Consider the following 18,038-nt stretch of genomic DNA (forward strand, 5'->3'; position numbering starts at 1 on the left):
GTGCTATCTTAAATGCAGCGTGGTGTTCCGATCTAGGTGTTTCTAGTCGACAATGCTCCATGTTTAGTGTAACTTCTTGTGGGAATGTATTGTGGATTTCTGTTGTGAACCAGACAGTTTGATAGGAAATCAAAGTCTAAAATCAATGTCACAAGTTCATTATTGGATGCCCTTTTCTCGTTTGTACTTTTACTATTGTTCTTTCCAGCCCTGGATAAATGCTTACATCTCTGGTTAATTAAACATGTCTTCTAGTTACGTGTGTGCTGAACGTGTGTGTATAACTGTGCACATGCAGATAAGAATAGGAACATATGTAGGTGTATTTTGTGTGCATGGGTGCGACACTGCGCCTGAGTGTGTGTGTGTGTGTTTTTGTATATGCATTTGTATATTTTCTCACTGTTGTTTTTTCCTTTGACCTTCCCCTAGTGTCTTCCCATTATGCCTCTACTGGTGTATAGATGGGCCATCGATTCAGCAACAGGGTACAAATTAAGATTTAAACGTTACGTCACCCAGGCTATTGAATTTTACATTTAGGGCATTTGCAATATGCAAGACTTATTGATCTGCTGAAGTGTGGCTCTTTATAGAAATCACCTCAGGCCACCACCACTTTTTTGTTTCTCTTTTATATCTCTCTCTTTTTGGCTGGCCCTCGGGTCCCAGTTTTGATGCTGTAGCATAAAATTTCTGAAAATGTGACATTTCTATTGATGTTTCAGTCTCACTGGCTGGACGTCCTAAATGTTTCTTAATTGCACAGCTGTGCTTGTCAGAGTTTGTTGACAGAGTTCAAGCTCGTAAGGTTTCCCTTCATCTATTTGGTTATGGATCTAATATTGGGGTGGCTTTTCTTTCTGTTGCAGGAAAATGGCTCGTCTGAGGAACACGTGCTCTATGTGTGGGACCACTTTGTGTCCAAAGCAGCAGCCAAGAATGTCTTCATCATGGCCCACAGCTATGGAGGGCTGTCTTTTGTTGAGCTGGTGAGTGTTTTAGTTTTCCACTTATCCTTCCTACCTCCCACTGACATAAAGACACACTGAGACACAATACTCTTCTGTCAGCACAATCACTCTCAGACATGTTCATGCTGGAAAATCTGAATATTCCATGTCTTATACAGACTAAAATTTGTTTGCAAGTTGCAAGTTTGCATTGCTACAGTACATACAGTACTAACATCCATACAGTACATGCACACATATTAGTATGCAAAAACCCACATATTCTCAAACTTAGACTCACATTTCAACAAACATGCGGGGCAGCACTGGTCACCTCAGGGAGACAACCAAAAGAGTGATACTGTGTGAAACATGGTGGAACAATTAAAAATAAATAGCATTTAGTTTCTTTGAAAAAGTACTGCTTCTGTAAACAATCTGGTTCATCCTTGTCCTTGGGCACTATCCACCTCCTCTACACATCAAGAGCACAAGGAAAAGAGGGGAAAGTAGAGGGCTGGATAGCTAAATCTAGGGATGGCAATACAACAACAGTGGTACTGTTAAAGCAGATCTGCTGCATAGCATGCAGATCTCCCAGCCTTAAGAGAGACAGAGGATAGGTTGAAAGATGGTGGGAGGGAAGTGGATTTGAAGGAATTAATGGTGCACAGGGGAGGGTGAAAATAAAAGTTTGGCCAGCCTCTTGGCTTTATAACTGCACCCTTGAGCTACCTGGGCCTGCAGTGTGTCTTTTACGGGTTATATGAAGGCTTCTGAGGTTAATGCTTTATTTTCTATTCTTTGGTTTACTGCGGTGTCCTACTGGGACCCTGTATCACATATTGATCATCACTTTCACTTCTGTTCGTGTTTTAATGACTCGAGTTACCTAATAATAAAGCTTCAGTGTGCAGATAGCCAGTCATCATGAGTTATCCTTACTGGGTTGGTAAAGCATTTAGAAGGAGGAGTGTTTGATGGTGGGGAAGTTTATGTTTGTACCTTGCCAGCTTGCTACTTGCTGCTTGATTTGTCATCCAGTCTAATATATACACCAGTGGCACATAAAGCAAGGCAAACTGTACTGTACTGTGTGGTTAATGTGCTTCAAAAGGGATAAAATCTGACTCTGGCTTTCAGCTCTTTTTGTTCCAATCTGTTAAATCCTCGTCCAAAAATGATGATGGAATTTAAAATTGAGCACTCATAGATAACTAAAAAGATGATCTAGGGATGTGATGTTTTGGATGCAGTGTTGGCAGATAATATAAAAGTCAAAAATATATGTACTTTGTGTTTTACATGTTCTGTTTTATGCAATCTTTTAAATATATTTGTTGAATAATTTTTCTGATAACTTGCATTTGCTTTGCCGCTGAAAAGAAAACAATCACATGTGACATTTGGGGCTCATATTCTAAAACAAAAAAAAAAAGAAGAAGAAGAAATGTAAGAAAGTTACTATACTATATAAAACTAATTTTAATTAGTTAATGTCTTACTTAATTCCAGTATACAATAGCTTTCTGAGGCCAAATATAACCCAAAAAAAACATTATTATATAAATTAAATTATAAATTATTTCTAATTTAAAGCTTTATGATTTCTAAAATCCAAAACAATCACTTGTATGTAGGTAGCCTGGCTCAGTGCCAAGCTTATAACATGCTGCGCTAGCTCTGTTAGCATTTAAAATACAGTTAGTGTAAAGGACTACACTGTATTAAGCTCTTCTAGCTAACACACTGTGCTAGTTGTGTTTGCAAGCCTCTCTATGATCTGAGAGCTGTGTTATGTTGCCAGTCTGCTGGTTTCTTGATCTAAAGGATTTACTACTAGATTCATCGCATCCCATATTATTTAGGACATACAGTATCTCTCTCTCTCTTCTTAGGCAGGGGAGGAGGAGGGAGGCAGCACAATGAGGATACGGCTAGTGGGGGATTAAAGGTGGGCACTTGTCCCACTGGTGTTTTCAGGAATATTTTATTTTCTTTCTTTTTCTTTCACCTACTCTTTTTTTGTTTAGTATTTTGTAATTTTAATTTGGCTGCTAAATATTCATGCAGTGTTTTGTCCGTGACAGCCTCACAATCTCCTGGGCTTTCTCACAGTGTGACGAAGACTAGCTATTCTTTCTATTTGTATCTTTCTGTCTCTCTGTGTCTCCTTCAGTTAGACTCTGTGTGTGTATATGTATGTGTGTGTGTGTGTATCTGTGTAAAGGCCTAGATGAGGTTCTAACTGCTTTCTTTTATGTGATGTCCTTGTCACGTGAAAACCCTCTTAAAAACACTCATATACAATATGTGCATATATAGCAGATTCAGTATGGTGAAGATAACTTCAAAACAGAGACTTGAAAGATCCTTGTGTTCACTTTAAGTGACAGGATGTTCGAATACACTATTGTCAGGTTTCCCTCGAGGCCCTCCCAGCTTCTGTTGTCTATCAGTGTCGAAACTCCTTCACCTCTTCCTACCTGACACGAACACAAACACATAGTATATAACACATTCATAGTTTTTATTAGCTACCCTCAATTGCATACCTAGACCTATCAAATACTTAGTTTAAAGAGAGAAGACTGTAGACATGTTCAATTCAGTTATGCATTCATGCAATCATTTTTGAAATCTTCAGGTTTTTTTTTCACATAAAGCATGAGGCTCTACTTTAGGCTGTTTGGCTTTTTATCCAAATGCACTCAAACGTGTCCCCACTTGCAGACATACACTTTACAGGAGTACCACATAAATATACACACGGGATTTAAAGCCGCCACTACACTGTACATATATTACTTGTTGTATTTTTGCAGTCCCTCACATATAAGCATGCACACACTCACGCACATACAAGCACACACACATACACACATTCATACACACGCACACCATCTACTTAATTGAGGAGAAAGTGGTCCAGCGGGACAGGATGGGAGGTGTGTGCACATGAGCAGGCGAGTGGAGAGTGGAGCCTTGCGGGATGAACCATTTGACACATGAGAAGACCCAGAGAAAACAAGCTGTCTGTGGGTTAATTACTACTCCCCTTTGCAGTTAATAAATACATTTCTGATCAAGCACATCAAAAAGGCCCGCCATTAATTTCTGCTGCTCGCTCCCCTTGCTCCGGAGCATGTTAGCCCCTGTTTGGAGTGCTGAAGTGTTTCATTGCAATTTGATTTCTTTTAAAACACTTCACAGTGTGTACTGACTAATTATAGATACATCAAAGAGTAGCTAACTGCCTTTGAATGAGAGCGCAAGAGAGAAAGAGAGGCTTGCGCTGCAGGGGGAAGGCTGCTCACTCTTTCTTTGCTTCACCCCCACCTTTTTCGCCCTTTTCCCCTCTCTAGCATTCTTTAGCTATCGCAGAATCCATCTATCCATCCCAGTTCACTGTTTTGCACTTCTGTCCTTCTCTCTGTCTATTCCTAAGCGTCTCTAGTCTCCTCTGACATCTGTTTTCATGCTTGGCCAGCCTGTTCCTCCCTGCTCCTCCTTCTCCATCTCTCTGGGCTTTATAGTTTTAAAGGAAGATGAGTCATGTTCCCCCAGTCATGCTACTTTGTTTTGAACCCAGTATTCCTATATTCAAAGTCTAAGGGGTTTTAGCCTATGGACCATCTTGCTCTCTCTGTCTTTCTGTGTTATACACACAACACACACACATACTGTAAACTGGCCATGTTTATTTCCAGGTTCACATTATCCTTTCTTCACCTGAGGACAAAACCTCACCTGAGAACAAAACCTCACCTGAGAACGAACCAGAGGGAGAGGAAGGGACAGAGGCGATAGAGCCCTGCCTCCATCTCTCCCTCCGCTCAGCCTGTCTTTTCATCTTTATTCGTTGCCAGGAGTGGGGGGTGGGAGGTGGAGGGGTAAAGTATTTTACCCGCACTAACCTTCCCGCTCACAGAGTGAAAAAGGAGCAGTCTTATTGGATAGGACAGGGCAGCATTATATAATGTCTTATGTAAGAATGCATCTGTCTCCCTGTACACAAATGTGTGGGTGCCAACCAGACAACCAGCCAGCCGCCACAACAGCCCCTCAAAAACATGATTACAGATTTTAGGTGTCCTCTGAGAACACGTCAGATACATACAGTGCATGCTTGCAAAGTATGTCTGTACACTTTGTGGATGGTGCCATCTGTTTCAATCTATAATGAATATATCTAGTTTTCTCTCTCTCGTCCTTGGTTTCATGTGTGTGTGTAAGTGTATGTGTGTGTTGTGGCGAAGTGTCAGATGTGGGAAGAGATGCTTGAGGTGAGACAGATAGATATGGAGGATTTCTTCACTCCTTGTGGACTTCATCGTTATACTGGTGTGTGGAGGATGAGGAAGATGAAACACTGCTGGGTGAATCAGTCTGAGTCAGAGAAGTTTGTTTTACATCGCTCAGAGTTTAGAAAGTGATTTAATTTCAGTTTTTATGTTGTACAGTATGGACGATGCATGAACAATACATTCATTTGTGTTACACTGTGCATAGTTTTTGCCTAATCAGATTCACAAGTTGAAGTATAAGTATGGACTTTCTTTTCCTCTTTAAGATTTCCAATTCAGTAACCTCAGGGAATTTTTTCAAACAAGCTCATGGCCATTTCTTTTTGCATTGCCACAGTTTTTAAAATTTATTTTTCATATTTGTTTACCTAGTCAGTCTTTAGGTTTCACACTCCTTTTTTGATATCTTTATTACAGTACACAATGTTTGCCATCCCAAAATCGGCTCTGCTTTACATCCTGTTTCGTGTCCCCATTTCCTTCATCCTCCTAATTCCCCCTCTCTCTGACGTGATGACCCTCAGGGCAGCGGCGGTGCCAACTATGCCCTCTGTGCAAGACTCTGGGTCTGGCAGTGGTCTGTACCGCTCCATGACTGGCATGGTAACAGCCCACAGAACACATGGTGCGGTGCAAACACTGTTTTCCACTCCTTATTCTTTTTTGCAACATGCATCCGGAAAATAATATAATAACATACAGCTGAATTCACCTTTTATAATGTCATGAAATGCAATGTGAACTTCTGTGATTTTAAAGGAAAATACAGGCTACTTATTTGTTTTCTCATTGTCATCTAATTTGTGTATTTGGGTTGTGTAGAAATTACACATTGTGGTTTAAAGTTACTGGGAGATGTGACTGCATCATGATGAGAAAGTTGTTTCCACACTTTCCTAACTCTTAAAAAAAGCTTCCGACTTGTTTTTAGATGGATTGATGACCAGCTTGTCAGCAAACACAACACAAAATATAAACAAGACAAATTTGAAGTTGATGGAACTTTTCTCTTTTGTTGGAGGCTAGTAGTTTTCCCTCTGCTTCCAGTGTTTGTTCTTTTCTAGACTAGACAAGTCCCAGACCAATCTCTCAGCTGAATGCTCTGACATAAAACTGATATTGGTTTTATCACAGTGTCTTAATCCCAGTCACACAGCAAACAAGTTTATTTAACAAGTTTATTTTCTTAAAATGTTGGTGGATTCCTTTAAATTGTGTCAAACTAAATTTCACATTCATATCTGTCTGAAATGCTCTTCAAGGACCAGTGCAACCTTCACCTGTGTTCATCACCACACAAGCAAAAATCTCTTTAATTTGTTGACAAAATCATCCCAGCTGTGAAGAAGTCCGTACACAGGCTCTGAAAATCCCCTCATCTAATGTTGTATGCACGTCTCGGCCGCCTTCGAAACTCTGAGTGCTAGCCTGTCTATTGCTTCTGGAGGGGATGAAGAGAAGGTCTGTTTTTATCTCAAGGTTCTCCATAGCTTGCGGGCTTGCAAGCGGTGCAGGAGTAGTGCAGTTTCCTGTGTGTATGTCTGTCTGTGTGTGCTAATGTGCATTTGTGTGTGTATGTCTGCAAGTGGGTGCACACATATTGTATGGGTCTATGTTTGCCTGAGTGTATGTGTGTGTGCACATATGCATATGTGAACGTCTGTGTGTGTCAGCGCTAGCCTGGAGAAGCCTGTATCGTCCTGAGCAGAACAGCTTGGTGGAGAGCAGCTATCAGAGCCACGTTAGGGGAGGAGAGGAGGAGAGGGTGAGAGGCGATGATAAATGGCTGGGGCACACTAGCAGAAATTAGTTGAGCCGTATGCAAAGCTGTGGCGTTTTGTTTGATGTGAAACAAAAGGACCACCACGACAAAAGTGCCTGCCAGCCTGCACAGCAGGACAGCAGCCCTCAGGACATACACCATCACCGCTGATGGTGTATGTGTATGTGCCTTTGCGTGTGTGTTTGAACACACTTGCGTGTGCATGTATGTTGTAATGCATGCATATCATGCATGATCCGGTTTTCTACTCCTGTCTATATTGTGTATATTATCCCTCTCTGTGTTTTTGTGCTCTGCTCGTAATGACAGACAGTGCCTAGCCCTTTGTACACCATGAAAAGACATGGCTTGTTCCTCAGTACAGCTACAGCATATTTGCTCTATTAAGCAGCTGAAATATAGATGTCTAATTTCTTTGTGAATGAATAGGCATCTTAGAGAGCGGCTCTCCTCTTAACATAAGGATGTAAATTGAACTGTTTAAATGTCACGGCTAGCAAGCTGATTTGATTTGAATTGATTTGCTTGTTTCTGGAAAAAAGACCTCCCTTGCCAAACCTTAGCTGCGCTGGCTGCCACAGATAGACCAAGGTCTTTCTTTCCACCTCAACAACACATTGTAGGGCTTCTGAATTCTTCTATCTGCTGTGATTATGTACAAATGGCCTTCATTTGCCATCCATTTCAAAGCTGTAGTGCTGCATTGTGACTAGAGGCAGATGACGCAGACCAAATTACAGCGGGTTTGCTGCCTGAAAAGGATACTCACACAATAGGCTTTGTGAAGTATTCCCTTCAATACGTCGCCATTATTCTCACCTTTGTTGGTGTTTCTCTCTATGTTTCAGGAGCATCTTTGGTTTCTAGATTACATTTGTGGTGTTGGAGAGGAGCGGGGGGTTGAAAATACTTTACTCTTGTCTCTCATGTGTTATTCCATGAGTGTCTAGAGAAAGTGATTTTGTGTGAAAGAGATTCTAATTTTTTTGGGTCTTTACTGCATTTTTTGATTGCTTTCATTATTAATTCTGTCTTGTTTTATTGCAATACGGCTGCAAGACAGTCAAGCTCTAAGAAAATAAACACTGTCAGTTTGAGTCTGTGGTTTATGTGTATTTTTTACATGTGGCTTCTTCCATTGTACATATCCTGCTTTCTTCTTTTTAGTGAGGTTGTTTGGAAGCAGCCTGAGCAAACGGCAGTACAAAATTGCTATAGTTGGCTAGAATACATAGTGGATCACATCTGTCCATTGAGCTATCCTCCTCCATCATCTGTCCATTTTGTTGCTAGCATCTTCCTATCTGATTTTCTCATTCATCACTAACCAACAACAACTAACTGAACTTATTAGTCAGGAGTTGTTATCTTATCAATGAGAAAAATGGATTTCGAGAGGATTTATTCATACAGCTTTGGGGATATGTGCCCATTAAGTCTCTTTATAGAAAAATGTGTGTAGGTACCTATATTTTCCTACCGTACATACCACTCTCTCACAACTAGGTAACTAGCAACCCCATGGACACTAACATTATTGTGATCAGTTGACTTTCTTCTCCTTTTTAGGGAGTAACTTTCTCCAATCAGTGGAGTAAAATAGATGCTCCTAGAGGGCTGTTGCAAGTCGGAAAAGGTAGACTGGTGAAGGGAAGCTCCCAGGGAAGTGATTCACTTTGTGTATGATGTTTTAACAATTGAACTGAACTTTGTGTCAGGAGTACTGCAGGTATAGCTAGATAAAGCATCTTTGTTCATTTCATTTTTTTCTTGTTTCCCAAACTTTTTTTTTTTTTTTTTTTTGAACTAGGGTTAAAATGTGTCATTTGAGATTTAACCAACAACCAAGGGCAATTCAAGGCATACTGACCTATTTAAAATATACTGAATGTGTATGGCTATTTGTGTCTTGTTATTATCAAACTCTGCTATATTATTCTCAACAGCCCCAAATGCTAGAGTCATCAATACGTTTCAGGATTGCTTCCATACATCGTGGTTTGTGTTGTTGGTTCAAGAACCCATCATTCTCTCTTTTTTAGTAATTCTATATTTCTCTCTTTACTCAGTGGTAGTCAGTTGTTTGAGTACACACCTGTCTTTTTTCATATCAGTTTCTTACAGAGAGAAAAGTTATTAGTCTTTCCACCTGTAATGGTAACCTTGTGCTTATTAAGTCATGCACTGTCTCTAAGTGGTCTGTGATAGGTTTTGATTGATACTAATTCCAAACTTCAGTATATAAGGGTATAAATAAATGTCAGCTGTTCATTTGAAATACCTTTTCCTCATCCGGTCCTTGGTCTGACCATCCTTGGTTTTGAATGACCGAGCACGCTTTCACCAGGTCGTCACGGTTACCCGCTCTTCTCCTTCGTTCATCAAAACACACAGATGTTGCCATGGTGATGTAATTGAAAATCATTACATCTCAAACAAGTATTGTTGAGGTGACTATTCATAAGTCTCCTCTCACCTTTTTGTCTTCCTGTTTTTTTTCCTCCCTAGTGAAAAGGAAGTGAAAAATCCATCTGTCTTCAGTGCATCATGGTGCAGAGGCTCTTTTTAATCTCTCTTGTCCTGCTCCACCCACCCCATACCCCACCTCTTCAACACAGGGTCTTTCTTGCCACTTTGTGATATAAGAAGCTGAGCTAGTTGAAGTTCATTTGAGTTCAGTTAAATCTTGAGGGATTCATCATTACATATTTACTGGCTGAGGCTGATCTTGCTGTAAGGTTCTACCCTCGTCCCATTGATCTAGTGCGCATGTTCACTCCCGAGGTTACGGGACGTGCTTCCATTTGCATAAGGCCCTGGGCAAGGTTCTTTCCACCATTGATTGGCCTGTCCATGAGCGCCCCGTGCCTTCTCACATTGATCACTTTGTTTTTTCCCGGAGACAGTGCTACTCAGAGTTCAGCTGCAGCTCCGGCATATCAGACCTGCCGGAGGAAGAGAGAGAGGAAGGAGACGAAAAAGAAAGAAAAAGAAAGAGAAAACACAACAGAGGGGCAAGTAGGAGTCAGAAGGGGTAGATGGAAAACTTTAGAGCCAATATCTTGATAATTTTGCATACTTTTCCTTTGAATTTTGACACTTAAGCTAAGAAAATAAAATTCAGTTTCACCCTGCCACCCCTGTGTCCTTACTCCTTCAGCCTGTTTCCTTCCTGAATAAGTAAATGCAATACAATGATACTGTATATGCTGCTTTTACAGGCGTAAATACATGCATATAAGCACTTAATCAGATTATTGATGAAACACACAGAACACTCAGTACGCACACAAAGATATTAGCATTTTCACTCATACCTGAATTGCTGCTAAGGTTGAACAGCTCTCCTCCCTTGCTGTTCATCTTGAGCCTCTGCTTCAACCCTGGTGTATTTGTATCAGTGTGCTACAGAAAAAGCACTCCTCTCCCAGTGCGTCTTTCACTTTAGTTTTTTTCTCTCCTCCTCTTGCCTGTTTCCACTCTTTCACCAGCACTGTTGGCCTTGTATTGCTTGGACAGTCTTCCTTCTCTCTACCTAGTCACTTGATCAGTGAGGATGCTGTCTTGGTTTACTCAAGGATTCCCTGCTCTCTATTATCTATTAGCAGCATTTTTATGCTATTGTAAAGTCAATATTAATCAAAGCTTTCTCTATTGTCTTGAGTCGAGTTTATGACGGACAGACCCTAATCATTTAATATATACAGTGGAGTCCAAAGGTCTGAGACCACTTTCCCATTCACTTGATGACCTCACTGCATTTGTGTAGCTTTATGGGAGTTGTGGAGGAAAGTCACTGAGAGCAGGAAACCTCACCCTGCAGAGGTCTATATACTAATCGTGTCCTTGATTATTACATGAAGGCTTGCAGGTTTGCGTTTTAATTTGTGCATACGTTCCATTGTGTGTTTATCCAGCATGGCGTCAGAGGTGGCGCAAGGCTCAGACTCCCATGATGCACCTCTTCTCTTTGTTCTGCTGTGTGAGAGCAGTGCGCGGCTTTGTCTGCTTCTCTCGTTCCTCTCGGCTCGTTGCCTCAGAGGCAAGGTCTCGCTCTCTTCCCTCTCCTCTACTTCAGAGCTCTCTCAGTCTTTCATTCACTCTTTAATACCCATTGGGCACTGCTGTCCATTTCTTTCGCTCCTTTCGCCGGCATTTGTTGTGTTTTACCTTTCTTCTTAATTTGTAATGAAACTCGCCTTCTCTCACTCATTCTTTCTTTGCCCCTTGCCCCTGTTGTCAAACCACTCCACATTACTGTTCTTTTTTTTTGTGACTCTCCCTCTCCTCTGAGCTTCTTTGGTCACACTCCTACTGTCTCCTCTCTCTTAACACTTATCTGTAAACTTACCTCTTCTCATTTGCTTTCTTTTATCTCACGACCCACATATATGGTCTTTCGTCTGTTCTTTGCTCTTCCCCTTTGCTTCCGATTCAGTCACTTTCTCTTTCTCTTCCCTCTCTTAACCTTAACTTCACATCGGCCTTGCTACTTCATTCTTTGCCATTTCACTCCGATCCTTCACTCGAGACTGACCTCACTTCTATCTGTCTCCTTTACACAGGTTTTTTTTTTTTTGTCTTTTTCAACAAACATCTGTCTTAGAACACAATTTTTCTCACTGCTTTCTCCTCCTCACAGTCAGTACGTATTAAAAATTCATCTCTGAGGTGCTGTTAATTTATATATATATATATTTATATATATTTATATATATTATCGGAACTTTATCATTCAATATTATCAAATTAATTATACATGAAATGTATATATTTTTTTTACCTCAAAATACAAGTTGCTTTCAATTTGTTAAAATGGTATCCTCATTTGTCTCCCTTTTCTAAGTGGATGCCACATTTTTCTTTTGCCTATTTATCCTTTTGCTCTAACATGCCTTTCATTCTTGCTAATCTCTCACAGTCGCTGTTCCCACTGTGGTTTTTCCATGCATTCACCTGCTCTGTGTGGGTGTGTCAGCTGGTTACGACCTAGGTCACCTTCACCAGAGAGGGAATACGAGCGGGTGATGTGAGGTTTGAATGTGGTGAAGATGACATGTTGACAGCTCAAATGAATCGCTTGTCACATGTCATTTTTTTTTCTTTTCCTCCCCCTTGTTAATTCTGCCATAAGAATGCATACAATATACGAGAAGAATCTTGAGGACATACAGGGTTGCAAATTGTCAGGCGGGCATCACTCGAATTTAACACATTCAATCCAGTTTGCTTTTCTGTCTTTTTTTTTTTCTTTCTCTGCCCTCAAGACTGTGAATGGTCTCATTCTGCAGTGAATATAGGAGGAAGAATAAGTCTTAGGAATTGAAAGGAGAGAAAGTGTCGTTTCTGAAAAGCTGTGAGGAGCAGCTAGGCGGATTCTGGTGCAAATGTCAGTGAACTCACTGACTCCAGGGTTGAAGTTTAAACCCTCTCTCCCTCCTCGGTTTCTGTTTCTCTCATCTTCTCTCTCCTCTTTGCTTTTTTTTTCCTTCAAAGTCTGCATCTCCATCCACGCCCGCCTCCTTCACTCTCTGCTCTCTGTCTTTCACTGCTTTTAAAGTTCATTGAATGGGGTGTTGGTATTCTGTGGTGTTTTCGCCTTGCCTACTCCAAACCGTCCAAACACCAGGGTCACAGCATTCTTTTAGTGTGTTTGTAGAGAATTTTTCAGCATCAATGCATCACCTGCAGAAAATGCGATTTTTATTTCCTGCACATATCACTAGTGTTTTAACAGAAAACACACAATGATGGTATTGATGGCAACCGTACAGTTTCTCAGTCACTTCACACCTTGTACAGTTCAAGCTTGAAATACCCCGTACTGACTATTTAGCTGATCTATTTCCAACTCTATAGCCTCCGATACTTATGGAAAGCCTAGTTTGAATCCTTTATGGCAATTTTTTTCCAGGGGTGTGTTTTAGTTATGTACCTGCAGTGAAACATATTTAATTTTTTAAGCCTAGAAAGCTGACAGTGAAAAGAGATGAACTGTTTTATGTGCCATTTTAAGGCTTTATGTGCTGTGAAATACGATGGGGGTTATGAAAGAGCAAAAGGAAGGTAGAGAGAGGAAACGAGAAGGAGAGCGAGCGAGAGACTCCTGGTGTGGAGCAGGCTTTGATGTCTTTGCTGGCTTGGAGCTCAATGCGGAACTCACTTAAGGGCAGGCCTTGCTTCTCGGTGGGAATATGAAGCTGGATTTGCTGTCCAACTAAAGAATAAAACACAGGCACACATTTGCACTGATATTTTTTTTTTATATGTTTATGTTTGTGAAATGTTTTCATCTTCAAGCATGAATGTGCATTTTACTCCAAAGGGCTTGTTTGTTGTCCCAGTAAGCTAGGTTTTCATTTTTTCCCCTGTCATGTCACTCATTAGTTTGTGGTTCATGTTCAGATCAGTTACCAGGCCACACTGGGTGGCTTAGTAGTTCACAGTCTGTGTGTGTGTGCTCGCATGTGTGTCCCAGTCTCATATATATTCTGCTTTCCTATTAGATGGCTTCACACTGGACGATTCCTCTGGACTTCTCTGACATCAGTTTTCATGCGTGGCCTCCCTGCCTCTCTCCTTCTCCTTCTCCCTCTCACTTTTTCGCTCTCTCAGCCTCAAATATTAAAAACATGTCAGACATCTTTTACCACCCTCTCCACCACCTACCAGTTAACATGTATACTATACACCCCATCCATGCTCACTCTTTAACTTCCATCCCTTCTTTATCCCTTGCTCCCTCCATCCCTGTCTTTCCTTCCCCTAGTGTCTAGTGCCCCCTCCACCTTAGGCACCCACCCCCACCCTTGTGCCTTCCACGTGATGGCACTTCTCCCATGAATCCAGCCTCTTCACCTCTTGCCCCCCCCCACCCTCTCTCTCTTTTTTCTTGCTCCCCTCCTGTATCTGTTTTTGTGGCTTTGCTTGGGGTGATGGTTGATTTGGTCTGATTTCTCTTTGATGAAAACACTAGGGGGCACTGCCTGTCCTTTGTTACCTCTCTGTTCCCTTAGCAGGCTTCAATGCGTGTGTATTTTTGTATGCGTGTGTTCTGTCTGTGTCTGTGTGCCTGTGCATGTGCTCCTGGTTGTGTTTGTATTTTGTTAAAAAGCAGTCCCTTGTCTGTAATGGATGACAAAGATCTGCATTCAGACAGACAGGAAGGCAGGCAAGCAGCAGGTCTCTGGTGGTCACCAGGGCTAGTGCTCTGCACCCGACTGCACCCCCCTGTCCTTACTTCCACCCCCTGTTTCTGTTTGGTGAACCCAGGGGTGTGGGTTAATGAAAAGGGCTTGGACCACCGAGAGGAGCGACAGTCATCTCACAGACACCTCTGCTCACCTCCAGCCCTCTGAGACCCTCTCTCCATGACAGGCCCCCCTCTCAATGTCTCTCTCCCCACGTCGACCCTCTGTCCCCTGGGTCACACCATATTGTCTGGCTGCCCGGTGGCCGCCAAAAACACAGCTCACCCAGCGTGGCATTACACAAAGGTAGATAAACTAAAGAGAGAGTGGTGCAGTTTTGAGTGGATGACAGTTTTTGTGTGTGAGAAAAAAGAGAATGCTTGAGAACGACTGCCCTGTTTATCCAAAAGGCGAGTGATTTAGTCAAGGGACCTTGGTTGCATACAGGCCAGGGCGGCCCCAAAATGAGGATCAGCTTTAGACACCAAAGTTGGAGAGGAGACAGAGAGGACGCAGACCTTTGTTTCAACTCTTTTGGTTGAGAGCTTTTTGTGATGCTCCACTTCATGTGGCAGTACTCGAGTTGTTTTCTGTGCATCTTTTATATATGCACAATCCATATTATACAATTAGCGATCATGCTTACTCCTCTTGTGTATCCTTAAGTCCACTGATGAATGTGATTGTTTCTGAAGGAAACTCAGAATTATTGATTTGTTGTGGTATTGTGTTTTTTTTTTTTTTTTTTTGTAGTAAGCAGACAGCTGATGAGGGGTGTTTGATAGTGCTAATTGGCAGCTCCCGTCCATGCAGTGTGTGGTTGGCGGTGGGTTGGGGCTGGGCGAAGTGAAGCGCTGCTATTGTTTAGAGGTGTCAAACCCAACACAGAACAAAGAGGACAGGAGAAATGTGCTGCGCTTGCCTATCAGTGTGCTGAAAGCAGCTAAAGTACACACACACACACACACATATAAATATGTATTATATATGTATGAATGCACATATGTACGTCCATCCACACACATACACACACAACAGCACATTACCTGGAGTCATATACACCAGTGCTCAATCACACACTGACACGTGCGCGCTCATACACACAAACACCTTCTGACGCACACATGCACACTCTTAGACAAACAGCCTGAAAATGACAAGATAATCACCACATTCAAACTTACCTTCAGCTCTGGGTAAATGCCTTTTTCTGAGATAAACTAATAAATATACTGTTTTCTTTTCAAATGTTCTCCACTGAAGGCCCTAATTAGCATACGCTGACAAAGACCTGACAGAGGTGTAATAGTTAAAAAGGTAATTTGACTACAAGTAGGAGTTTGGGTGGGGAAAAGGGTCAGTGTGCTCCCCCCACCACCCCCCCACCTGCCTCTCTCTTTAATGGTTTATTCACGCTTTTCGAGGACTTTTTGCATGATTGACTGACAAGGTCTTTTTCCGAAATAGCATCTTCAGTAATGAGAAATAATTGACTCCCTAATCAAAAAAGGGTTCATGGAATCCACAAACCCAACTGTAATCTTCTGTGGCATTTCCAGCAGAATTGACAGTCCTCATAGCTTCAGGCTCTATACCACTTTGATTTAATTGCTTTTTTTTTTTTTTACAACATTAATAATATACTTTATACTGTATTGTGTGTGCGTGCTCTGTATGTGTGTGTGTTTGTGTGTGTGTGTATGTGTATGTATGTGCTCCACACCCTTCTCTCAGGCTTTGTTTTTAATCAACAATATCACTTGAAAAGCACTTCAACTGGTGTACTAGTTTTTGTAAATTTTACATTTCATTCATTAAGGGAATCATTGTGGTGATTTCATTATGTACTCTAGAGTATACAGCTGTGCTTTTTTCGCACATTATTTTAATAAACTATTATAAAATTATAATAGTTTATTAAATTATAAAACGCTGTGAACAGAGGAAATAAAAAGTAAATTATTTTTATTTGCGAGTGTTTTTATATTTTATTCAAAATATGATTTCAGTGTTTACTTTAAACAATATAATAATCATAATAATAATAATAATGATAATTCTTTAATGCCAGTGTGTAGTGTCACTATAATTTTATCAATTTATTTACTTTTTTTTTGGCATCATGTTCTTTGTTTTTTTTGGTTGTTGTTTTTTAAGCAACAACAGAGCCAAAAGTTGAGGCTTTTCATTTTTATTTGTAACTTTGGACTATCTATGGAATTTAAATTTGTATTTAAGGCTAGAAGAGAGAATGTTTTTGTTGTTAAACTTGGTCCAACAAACATCATGATACAGGTTAGATACTTTAAATGGCTTTGTTTTTTTACTTTATCCTGGCTGTTTAATTGACTAATTGAATTGCTTTGTATTTTCTTATGCCCTACATTAGTATTATTTTTAATCTTTTATTCTTATGTCTTGATTACTTTGGGCATAAAAATAATCATTTAAGTGAATGTGCCTAAAGAACAGCAAAGTTTTTACATGATAGGGCAAATTAACTTGTAGTTTCCCCCAGCCTGTCCAATTTGTAATATGGCCTCAACCCCTTCTTTCTCTCTTTTTTTTCTGACTCATCTTTCCTCTCGTTAAAAAGCGGTTTTAAATCATGGCTAGTGGCAATGAGAAGTTAATTTCAGATTGTTATATATTTCCATTAATTTCAGTTGGCCTTCTGTAGTTTTCCCTCCTTCACTCTCTCCTTCGTTTGAGTACAGGGGGATCACAGAGCCTGTTTTTTTTCTTTTCTTTTTTTTTTTTCGGGGGATCTCTCTTTCCCTCTTGCCCCACGGCACAGGAGATGAGCAAATATGAAGGAGTCGAGGATGATAACTGAAGGGGGGAACGCTGTCTTTGTCACTTTCTTTTACCTCTTCTCCTCTTCCCTTTTCCCCCGAACTTTTTTTTTTTTTAGGGGATGGGTCGAGTGGCCCTGGAAGTTTATACAAAACACCTCCCCCTGAGAATCCAACTCCTGCAGCCCTGCAGACACACACACACACACACACACACACACCTGATTTGCCAGTAATGTGCGGAGCAGCAGGCGCCTCCAGATTTGTTGTTTTTGTTTCATTTTCCTTCTCTTCCTCCTCCCCCATTCACAGCTAAGGTGAAAAACAGTCCACTGAGATATTTGGTAGGTTTTGCCATTAGCAGACTCCACCTTTTCAAAACACATACAGTAGCTGGGCTTCATGTGTTGATTTGTGAAGCAAGAAAGTGAATTTGTATGGATCTTAGAAGAAAAAAAAAACTGTATTTGTATGAGGGAAAAAAAGTGGGTATTTCTTGACAACAACAAGCGTAGTGAAGAAAGTCACACAATTGTTAAAATTTAGCTCCACTTCAACCTTCTCACAACAAATTTAGAAGAATTGAGTGGAAATTCCACATCATAGCTTGTTGAAATTTTCTCACTGCACCCCAATTTAGAAATTTTGGCTCGAATGCCAACGTTGGGCTCAGTTAGTACAAGGCATCAGTGTTCATCAGCCCCTAAGGCTGTCTGTGTGTGTGTGTGTGTGTGTGTGTGTGTCTCAGAAATGGACAGCAGTACCCGATGGATATTTAACACATTAGCTTTGGCAGAGCTGAGAGTGGTGTGAAAACACACTGATTTCCTAAGTGGCAATCATATCAGCCTTGCCGTCAGAGAGGCAGCAGAGAGCAAACATCTGTGTGTGTGTGTGTGTGTGTGTGTGTGTGTGTGTGTGTGTGTATGTGCCCGTGCCCCAGAACATGCATGTAAACTGTTTGTGCACATCATTTAGACGTTACTGCTTTATATTCTTACAGTAAACTT

At 41.0% G+C, this 18,038-nt stretch overlaps 1 protein-coding gene across 4 annotated transcripts in view; it reads left to right on the forward strand.

The window, feature by feature from the left end:
* arb2a (ARB2 cotranscriptional regulator A) overlaps nt 1–18,038 on the forward strand; it is a 151,111-nt gene that overhangs the window by 70,353 nt on the left and 62,720 nt on the right. For all 4 annotated transcript variants that reach the window (XM_071482653.1, XM_071482654.1, XM_071482650.1 and 1 more), the window contains exon 8: nt 873–992. In XM_071482653.1, the coding sequence (XP_071338754.1) occupies nt 873–992 (120 nt within the window). The remainder of the gene's footprint in view (nt 1–872; nt 993–18,038) is intronic.

This window comes from Trachinotus anak, unplaced genomic scaffold (genome assembly GCF_046630095.1).
Source record: "Trachinotus anak isolate AG129_WGS33_773 ecotype Australia unplaced genomic scaffold, CSIRO_AGI_Tana_v1 ptg000008l, whole genome shotgun sequence".
NCBI classification, from domain to species: domain Eukaryota; kingdom Metazoa; phylum Chordata; class Actinopteri; order Carangiformes; family Carangidae; genus Trachinotus; species Trachinotus anak.